The sequence below is a fragment of the Alnus glutinosa genome, chromosome 2 (genome assembly GCF_958979055.1).
Source record: "Alnus glutinosa chromosome 2, dhAlnGlut1.1, whole genome shotgun sequence".
Classification (NCBI taxonomy): domain Eukaryota; kingdom Viridiplantae; phylum Streptophyta; class Magnoliopsida; order Fagales; family Betulaceae; genus Alnus; species Alnus glutinosa.
The window spans coordinates 17,642,249-17,652,430 of NC_084887.1; the positions used below are offsets into that span (position 1 = coordinate 17,642,249).

General features: G+C 36.6%; 2 protein-coding genes across 3 annotated transcripts; one reads left to right on the forward strand and one right to left on the reverse strand.

The window, feature by feature from the left end:
- The first annotated feature begins 205 nt into the window (after positions 1 to 205).
- Positions 206 to 1,783, forward strand: LOC133861415 (uncharacterized). The gene is made up of 3 exons (XM_062297205.1): positions 206 to 478; positions 610 to 1,573; positions 1,685 to 1,783. The coding sequence occupies exons 2-3, from the start codon at positions 731 to 733 to the stop codon at positions 1,775 to 1,777; spliced, it is 936 nt and encodes a 311-aa protein (XP_062153189.1). The 5' UTR covers positions 206 to 478; positions 610 to 730; the 3' UTR covers positions 1,778 to 1,783.
- Positions 1,784 to 7,636: 5,853 nt separating this feature from the next.
- Positions 7,637 to 9,498, reverse strand: LOC133861417 (peroxisomal and mitochondrial division factor 2). 2 transcript variants are annotated; one of them, XM_062297210.1, is made up of 2 exons: positions 9,356 to 9,498; positions 7,637 to 8,856 (listed from the first exon to the last, which is right to left on the reverse strand). In XM_062297210.1, exon 2 carries the CDS (start codon positions 8,852 to 8,854, stop codon positions 7,895 to 7,897), a length of 960 nt encoding a protein of 319 aa, XP_062153194.1. In that variant the 5' UTR covers positions 8,855 to 8,856; positions 9,356 to 9,498; the 3' UTR covers positions 7,637 to 7,894. The 2 variants fall into 2 exon arrangements, with proteins under 2 accessions (XP_062153194.1, XP_062153193.1); XM_062297209.1 differs by lacking the exon at positions 9,356 to 9,498 and adding an exon at positions 9,176 to 9,349.
- Between the last annotated feature and the right edge of the window lie 684 nt (positions 9,499 to 10,182).

Below are 10,182 nucleotides of genomic sequence, written 5' to 3' on the forward strand. Positions count from 1 at the left end.
ATAGACTAACATATAATTTAAATGTCAAACTGTAATTTTACCGATCATTTAATTATATTTTTAAAAATTATATTTTTAAATCTCATATTTTTAAATCGTACTTTTTTTAAACCGTGAATCTAAACGGACCTGAGAAACCTACTTGGCTAATGCATTTTCACACCGTGGTTTTTTGTTTTTTTTTTTTTTTTTTCTTGGGAGCCGTTTCCCCAAATGCCGCCCCTTCGGAGTCTCCAATGTCGTGCATAGCATTCCCTCCTCCACCGTTTCAATTTCAAAACCGTTTAAGCATCAAATCTCCAAAAGAGTAAGACAGAGAGATAGAGAGAGGGATTATTGTATCTACCGTTCTTTGTAAAGCAACCAGTCAAGTCAGCCATGCCTTCAAGATCAGTTACAAAGAGACGGAGAGCAGTAAAGTCTGTCAAGAAAATGAAAAACCCCACCAACCATTCTCTACCTAATTTTCAACTCCAAGGTATTAACTTGGATTTTTTTTTTCTTTTTTTTCTCCTTGATACGTATCTCTCAAGTTCTCGGAGTTTTGACTTATTTCTTATCAATCTGCTTTTCTGTTTTTAAATTATTCTTTTTGGCAAACTGATACAGGAGTTCAAGGGAGTGAGAAGGAAGTAGATGTTGGTGATCAGCATGTTTTAGTTGGAGAAGAGAAGTCAAAGAAGGGTATACTTTATCTGCTGTATCAGTGACTTCTGCAAGTGATTACGAAATGGAGGAGCCTTCAAATGGCAAAATAGAGGAGACCCAGAAAGCAGATTTACAGGAAGACTATAGGGAGGTGCAAAGTGTGGTTGAATCTTCAGATGGAAAATTAGAGGATACCCAGAAAGTGGAACTTGAGGCTGAATATAATAAGGATGTGAAAACTCAGGATGTTGGGGCGGTCGAAGCTGTGGTTGAATCCGAGAGAGAAATTGTTGTTGATGGGAATTCTGAGTCTGTGGATGAATTTTATTCGGTTTTGAAAAGTAGCAGTTTTGACAAAGATGAGAAGAGTTCTGAGGTGGTTGATTCAGGAAAGTTAGAGGAGGAGGAGGAGAAAGAGGTTTCTGACTCAGTTACTGAGTATGCTGAGCCTGTTGTGCCTCTGTACCATTTCAATCAAGGTCTAGAAGAACTAGTTGATAATTCTATTGGATTGGAATCGAAGGAAAAGGAAGAGAAAGCTTCCCTATCTTCGGATAAGACTAACGGAATTTCTTCTGTTGTGGCTAACGAAGAGTTAAATGGGATTGAGGAGACAAATTTTCTCTCTTCAGAGGAGATAAATGGTTCTCCTGAGGTTTTAAAAAATACTGTGTCCAAGGGAATTGAAGAAACAACATTGCTGGCCGTGGATGAGAATAGTGGAGTTCCTGAGGCGGCAACAGATGTGGTCGCAAAGGGAATTGAGGAAACAACACTGCTGGCTTCAGATGCGAGTGTTGGTGGGGCATCAAAGGAAAATATTAATGATTCATTGCAGCCGTTGGATGATGCTCCGGCTGTTGACATAAGTAATGCTGGTGAAGAGGGCAACAAGACTGAGATTCCCCAAAGCACAGGAAATCCGGTTAGTACCTTAGGACTAGATCTAATGGTTTCTGAATTTCTTTCTTGATTTTTGTTAACCTATCCATTTTCTGTTGGAATGGCTGATTGCTTGCTTCAAATTTATTGACAGCATATTATCTCTGTGTCTCGACGCACCGTGCAACCAACTTCTTGGAGGAGCTGCTGTGGACTTTTTGAAGTCCTGCACTGCTCTGATAGATAACTCAAGGTGAATAAAACTCTTGTAGAAACTCATTCTCGGGGTATCAATAATATCCGAGTAATGTTACACACACTCCCACTTTTCCACACCCTTAGGTGGCTTTTAAAACCACCACTAGATTAAAATCCAATAAAGATCCATATCAAAGCTAACTGTGGTTTTAAAAGCTACCTAAAGATGTGAAGAAATGGGTGTAAAGAAGTGGGAGTATGTGTAGCATTACTCATAATATCCTGTTAATCATGTTGAAAATTAGGTGAATCTTTTGCTTGTTTATAGCCTACTTAGACGTCAGATTGATTGTGAATTGTTAGAGTATATATGTATGTGAATGTGATGGGTAAAGTGTCACATTGGATGGTACTCAAAAGTATAAGTGATTAAGATAACATAATTGAGCTCAAACTTATAGGTTTAAACTTTAGGGCCGAGTGATATTCCAATGTATTATATGAAAACCTTATTGGAAGACTTCTCAAGTATTTATCTCCTCTACAAGTCGTATCCATGAAATGAGTATCAGTTTTTAGTTGCAATATTCTAACTCGATAGCCATACTAGTTTCTAAATGAGCTCTCGACTAATTTTAGATAATTGATTGGAAAAGGGATAGGAAGCAATGATTTTTTGTTTTTGCTTTTAAGTTTCTCAAGAAATACAAGACACGGGAAGAAAAAGTGAGGACTTATTTCAAATACAAGGTCAGAGTTGCCCCCCTCCTGCCCCTTTCTTTCTGAAACCATTCTTGGGTCACTATTTCTTTCTCAATAATTATGCAAAGACACACCGACTAGTGACAATACTCCATTACCGTTTCTCGTGAATTTTAAAGACTCATTAATAGAATATTTAAGGCGAAACAAACACTAGGATCCTAGGGAAACTTCTTGCAAAGCGAAATAGTCTATTCAAAGCTTTGGCTCAAGAAGGAACTAATTCTGTAAAATCTTTCTTAATTGTATATATATATATATATATTTTTTTATTATTTTTTTTATACTTCTTAATAACCAAGATGACCTTTACTCATTCTAACTTATTTTTTCTTTGGTAGACATCAAATGTGCCCATCACTTTTAAGTACTTGTCTGATAGTCGATGGTTTCATGCTTCATAGGAGAGTTTGATTGCTTTATTGACCTTACAATCTTGTTAAATCAACTTATTCACAAAGTGAGGTATCTGATTTACCAAGTAGAAACTTTCATTTCATTTATGTATAATTTGTTATTCAAGTCTCGAGTTTGGTAAATCCTTAATAATTTTTTGGTAAATCATTTTGTTTAAATTTTTCAAATTTTTTCTTTTTCTTAACTGGGTCCACTGAAGGTGGAATCTGGTGCTTGTTTCTGGTTGGAATAAAATGATGTTATGGGGTAATCATACACAGTTATAGGTTTTGCACTTCTTTCCGTTTTCTAGCCGATTGAGCTACCCTTAAAGGACAAACATTTACCACTGCTTTGTTAGACAATCTTGTGTATTTTTGTCAATCCATATTAGACTAGATATCACAAGTTCCAGTATTACAGCTCTATCCTCATGCAATTAACATAACCTGGTATAAAAGGGTTATAAAACTCTATTTGGTTATATTGAAGTGTGCAGATTTCTCACAGAAGTAGAGCTGCATCACCATTTCACGATTTTATATCTGAAACATCAGGGTATATTTCAATATTTGCCTATATTTATTTATGTATCAAATTAAGAAGTTAATCTTCTTTCAAATTAACGAGGAAGTCATTGGAATTTTGGGTACAAGTTACCAAATCATAGCCTGCATAGATCAGCTACTTAGGATCAACTGCAGATGAGTATCTAATAGGATAGGACTGGGTTGCGTGAAGGCTTCCCTAAACACAATGCAAGTCTACACCTCATTGGGCCAAGCATTTAACAATCGATGTATATTGTACAATTAGACGAATCCTACTTGATCAATGTGTAGACCGTGTCAAAGCTTCAATTAAGCACAGACCCAGAGAATCACAGGCAATATGCCTCTTTTCACTATATTAACCCTAAACCTTGGATAGTCAAGGTGTAGAACAACCATAAGAGAACCACTCTAACTAGAGGAAAATTGCTATTTCATCCAGGAAGCATAAGCAACTACAATATATGCTTCCCTAACTATTGACTTCTTTGACTTTCATGCATTATTGTTTTGGGAAAATTACACATAACCCCCTCAAACTACCACCTCATTGTCAATGTCCCCCCTAAATTACCAAAACATGTTAATTTCCCCCAATGATAAAAATATCTTCAGAAAATTATATTTTTTTTGGTTTTTTCTTAATTTTCGTTTTTTATTTTTTATTTTTAGTTTTAGTTTGTTTTTTGAAATTTATAAGGACATTTTTGTCTTATTGAAAAAAATTTAGGGGGGACATTGACAATTGGGCGGTAGTTTGAGGGGGATATATGTACTCTTTCCTTTTAATTTTTCATAGAAAAATATTTATTAAAGAAAAGAAGGGACTAAGGCAGTGTGTTGTAGAACCTCTCTAAAATTACAATGTCACTAACTTCCATGAATAAAGTGATTTATTTGTGTAAATTGAATATTTAAAAAGCATTTTTAGGTAAGCAGATAGAATTTTGGGATTGCAGCTATTCACTTCAGATTGAAGAAGTAAATAATTGCTGATGGTTGTTTAGTGTTATCTTGGCATGTATCAGTCTGAATATGTTGTTCCTTGCAAGTGGAACAGGGAATATGCTATGATTGGTCTTGGCTGTGTTAGTTTTTCTAATGTTAGACAAGTAGTTTTTCTTATTTCATTGAGGTTCCAAGGAGAGAATTTATGGATTTCTTCTTATGTTTCATGGACATGTAAATTCGGCAAGGTGCTTGTGAGGCACTTCATTAAGAGCTGATACTTTGACCTAGCTTGAAAGATGCAGGACCTTGTCACTTCCAAGTTATAATTATTTTCTTTAGATGTATATACAAAGAGAGAACTTTTTTGAACGTGTATAAGTAATGAAGTTGTTTAGGAACCACCTTAAGGTAGTAAAAGAAGTTATAAATTACTTTTTGTTTCTATGTATAGAGGACCAGTTGAAATGCACTTGAGAAATTTAAGGCTATATTCGTTGGAGAAAATAGCTCAACTAGTAGTAATACAACACTCATGCTATGCTATCTAAATTCTGTTAATAGCTGGAGAATAGTTGTAAGCTTTTTATCATAACTTACAGTTACAACATTCTTGCCTATTACATGCTTAAAACTATGATTCCATGATAACCAGTACTCATGTGGCCACTAGCTGAAAGATGTATCTGGTCTTGCCTTAAATGATTCAGTTTTTTCTAGAAAATGTGCTCAGATCTATATAGAATAGAATAGTCAAGGGTGTATTCTAGTAAAACGAAATTAGCACAAAGATTTCTGTGAAGGGTGAAGAAAGTGCTTCTCACTCTCAGTATCTAATCTGAACTTGTGTTTTAATTTGTCCTTGAAACATAAATCATATAATCAGTAAACTCATGTTGCAAAAATTGTGGTGCAGAAAAAAGAATGTGGTGGGATGGAGCAGTTAAACTAAGAAGGTTGGAGGGCGAGTCTTAAAGTATTACAAAATCTGCATGAATGAAATGCGTGGAGAGTGGCTGGAAAGAAAGCCAAATTTGTTGCGCAGCTGCTCAGATATGTTGTGTGTGGAGTGTGGAGCGTGGAGTGTGTTTTTTTTTTACATATTATTTCTTTTTCTTAAGAAATATTGTTCTGTTTTTAGTGTGAGGATTGTCGTCAAGAATTTGTTGGCGATGGTACAAAATAGCTTCTTGGTAACACAAGGGTGTATTCATTTCTATTTTCAATTTATTTTTTAATGGAGTTGTTGTTGATTATATATATGTATATATGTATGCATCCATCTAGTTTTCCAACATGTTTTTTTTTTTTTTTTGGCTATTCCGACGGAACATGTTTTATATTTCTCTGGTTCTTTGCCTATATTTCTAGCCTTTTCATTTAAGGAGCAAAGGTAGAAGAGAAAATGAAAATCACAAGCTTGAAAGTAAAACACTAGAAAGTATTTCAGCTTTCAGACCTGCTATTCTTCCGATTCTTGTTCATTTATTGTCCTTAACTCTTTTTCAAATTCACGGTATTACAGATTAAATGGTAGATTTGAAAAAAATAATTACATAAATAAATGAAGATAGATGGAAAATTGTGAGAACATCCCTACCTACCTGAGCAAGTTTTGAGCTGCCTAAACACTCACCCGAGCTGGTGAACCTTACAATTGCCTGTTTAAATTGAAAGCAATATGAACAAATAATTGCACTAAATCTCCATCCTACCCCGAAGGCCTTCTATTCACACATTCTCTTCCTGCACATCTCCTCTTCGTCTTTTCTCTCTTTCTCGCAACTCTTTAGATTATATGAAAATATAAGAAATATTTCGATGCATCATACGAGCCAAACGCCAAAAATATTTTTTGAACAATTTTCAGGGTTGCAAACGAATAGTAGTCACTCTTTTTGGAAAATGTTTTTAGTTAAAAATATTTTATGCTTAAACAAACGGGACCTCAATTTCAATTTTGATATTTTATCCAAAATAACCTTTAAGTTAAAAATAAATAAATTTAAAAAAAAAAAAAAAAAAAAAAAAAAAAAAAAAAAACTAAATTACACTTGAGGTTCAAAAAACAAAAAACACTCCCACCCCATGCAGTCCAAATCGTATGTGAATGGATGGGTGGTTGAACACAAATTTCCATCAAACTAGTTTTCAGAACTTATACAAACCAGCAATAAAAAGCACCATGTGTCTTAAACTATAAAAAAAAAGCATGTGAAAAATACATGCAATTAAAAAAAAAAGGAAAAACGTGATTCTAACGTGCAAGGAATACATGTCAATATTAGAAGTTGATTCGTAAGAAATTTCTATCCTAAAACTTGAAAGGCATATTATTATAGAAACTGGTTTTTCGAGATAAAAAAAAAAAAAAAAAAAAAAGGTTGATACCATGCCATTTTGGCGTCTGACATTTTTAAAGAAACAAATTCCCTATAACTATAAGCTTACACAAGATTTATAACCTGAATCAAATCCATCCAAACAATATCCTCTCAGATGTTGACATGGATGTCAACTACACAAAACAGAATTGAAAGAGACAACAAGCCACCAACTAAACTCCAAACAAGATGATCAAAACCAGGTAGAATCCATCAAACTTAACTGACAACCAAAAAATGATGAGATGTAGATTTTCACATCTCCTAACAAATAAATGAGTAGAAAATGTTCAAAAGATCCAAGGGAAGTCTCCATCTCCAAGAAAAAGGAAGGCCCTGTCTAAACCATACAAAAGAGTATGATCAAAATGGATCAAATTGATTGAATACGAATCGTCTGAAGTTTCACTTTCATGAGAAGATGAACTTGAAATTTTACCAGAGAGAATTGACAAGTACGCAGACCAAAACCAGCAATACACAATTGAAGATCAGTTTTCACAATCTAGCTATCATATAGAACCCCAAACTAAGTTTTTCCAGAATTTGGAATTCACCAAAGTTGAAAGAGAATTGGTTGAAGTCACTGAAATTAGCGGGCATTATCATCACTGACGAGATGGATTCATACAGGATAAGCTTCTTGAAAAGGGCATCAAGTGGCCAGAAACAAATTACACTGCGAGGAAGCCAATTAAATACATACATAAATTCTAATATCCAAGCATTTTGGCATGGTGAAAATTGCACCACTGATGACTATAAACACTGCAATATCAAATGACTACCAAAAATACGCACGACAGCAACCAAATTGAAGGGCGAATATACCTATTGGAGCATACAACCATACCAAGTACAATCATGTGTAGTAACTTTTCTAATCTATATCATTGTAATGCCTTTAGAATCGATCGATGACTTAAGTTTTCCCAACAAAACAGGTGCAACAACAAACACTTCAAAATCACAGCTAACAAAAGATTCATGGGCTCAAAACCAAAGCCAAGCAAAAACATATTATGCCTAACAAAATTGAAACACATTGTTAATCCATAAATCCGAACTCCTAACTTCCATCCTGCTCACCTTCTCCTCCATGCTCTATCCATCTCCGTAATGCCATCACCTCCGCTTCACGTAAATCACATACGCAACAGCAGCCGCAAAAGCAATAGCACCAGTAGACCCTGCCGCTACCACTGGCCAATCCAAGTTCAAACCCTTGTTCTCTCCACCAACTCTCGCCCTTATACCATCCACGCTCCCATTAATCGCGTCCACCGCCTTCTCCTTCAACCCACTGATCACCTTCTCTGCTTCCTCCACTTCTTTCTGCAATCCAAAAAACTTCAATTCCACTGATTTCGCCTTCTCCTCTGACTCCCTCACCAATGCCTCCAAACCCAATTTCTCCCTCATCCATTTCTCCAATTCAACCCCTTTCTTGGCGATCAACGACTCCAAATCCTCAACCTTCTTCCTAAACCCACCAATCTCTCTCTCTTTCTCATCAATCCTCTCCCTCATCTCCTCCTCAATCCTCACTTTCTTACTCTTCTCCTCAATTTCCTTCACTTCCAATACCCCAACTTTCCTCTCCAATTCTCTTACTCTCTTCTCACTCTCCAACTTCTCCTTCTTCAAACTCTCCACCTCCCTCTTCAATTCAATCACCTCCTTATTCGCCTCCTCGCCCTCGCTCACTGCCGAAATCAAATCATGTTGGAGCCTCAAGACCTCCGACTCCAGCTCCACGGCTCGGGCGGCGATCACCTCAAGAGCCTTCTTGGCCTCATTGGACCTTTCAATTTCATTCTCCATTTCTCCAAGCTTCTCATTCTTCCATGCGTAGTCATTTTTCAGTTCTTCGATCTCCGCCGTCAACTTCTTGATTCGCTCTTTGGTCTCTGTGTTCTCGTGGACCAGTTGTAGCTTCTCGATTTCCAGGGACTCGATCTTCTTGGCCAGGTCCGAAACCCTAGCATCGTTGTCGCCGCGCTGATCGAGATCGTAGAACCTCTCCCCCGTCTGATCGTCGACACCGTCAGATGCCACGCCATTGATGACCTTCTCGTCCGCCATTGCTAACCAACAATTAGACAGAAAATCATCAAAAATCAGAAACTAAAACAAGAATTTGAAACTTCAGCGCACTGGTTGGCTGCCACGAAAATCACAGGGAAAATAGTGATTGGCAGTTAGAACAACCACGAAAATTCTTTTAAGGATCGGTTCGATTTCCAAGACAATCAAAGAACACAATCTGCTATCTAGTAATAGAGTTACAGTTGCTCAAAACTAAAACGAATAGCGAAAATTCGAACATCGATCAATTTTCCTGTATCATCTAGGCAGCCAAATAGAGACAATTTTAGAGGGGGAGAGAGAGAGAGAGAAAGAAACCCCAAGTGACTGCGTTATTATTGCTGATATCCAAATGCGTTGGAGAGAGAGAGAGAGAGATTTATTAAATGAGAGAGAATTTTCCTAAAAGAAAGGGATTAAAACTAGTCTTCTTTAATTTAATTTTCTCGAGAAAATTCGAAAAGGGATTTTTCGAGAAAGTGACAAAGAAAGCTCCACCTTTCTTTCCTGCTTTTCGTTCTAGAGTGGGAGTGTCTGTATGAGGATTAATCCGATTAGGGTTTCACAGGCGGCTGAGAATGGTCGACCGATAGTGCGGCGCACGCGCTTCTCTCCTCCATTTTTTTGATGATTTGTCATGATCTGGACCGTAACTTCACTATAACTTGTTGTGAAGGATCAAGGATGTACGGCTACACTTGGGCCTGCTTCCATTAATCTTGGGCTATAAGTTGTTGCTAAAAGGCCATGAATGTGAGCCCAGCAGGTCAGGTTCTGCCCCAAAAATTTTGGGGCCAAATTACTTAAATGAGTTTTTAAAAAAAAAAAACTATCAGCATTTTTATGCTCAGATTATTTCGGCATAAAATGTTTTTTGAAAAATGTTTCGGTGTTTGGTGGAGGCGAAAATAATGGTTATTGAAAATTATTTTCAGTTTGACCGTAAAAGCCCAATTAATTTTTAGAAAACGATGAAAACCGTAAATCGTTTTCTGGATTTAAACTCTTCACTCTTGCATGCACGTTTGTAAGAATTCGCCACCTCCGGACATTGGAGTTTGTTGATAACTCAAGTCTACCGCCTAAGATTCCCGAATTTTAGTATCTGATTGCTAGAATCCGGCTAAACAGGGTAGATTCGGTGACATCGCCAAATTCTGGCGGACCAGATTTTAGCCAAATTGGTCGGAATCTGAAAATTTCTATTGACATCTGGCGATTTTGCCTGATTCCGGTGGACTAGATTCCAGCCAAACTAGCCAGAATTTGACCAGTATGGCCAGAATTTGGCAACGGTTGCCGGATTCCGTTTTTACACCGTTGGT

What these genes read in the sequence shown, in the direction of transcription:
- LOC133861415 (XM_062297205.1), top strand. Translation starts at nt 731, where the DNA reads ATGGAGGAGCCTTCAAATGGCAAAATAGAGGAGACCCAGAAAGCAGAT. An exon ending in CCCAAAGCACAGGAAATCCG is followed by an intron (nt 1,574 to 1,684) that starts GTTAGTACCTTA and finishes ATTTATTGACAG; the next exon opens with CATATTATCTCTGTGTCTCG.
- LOC133861417 (XM_062297210.1), bottom strand. Translation starts at nt 8,854, where the DNA reads ATGGCGGACGAGAAGGTCATCAATGGCGTGGCATCTGACGGTGTCGAC.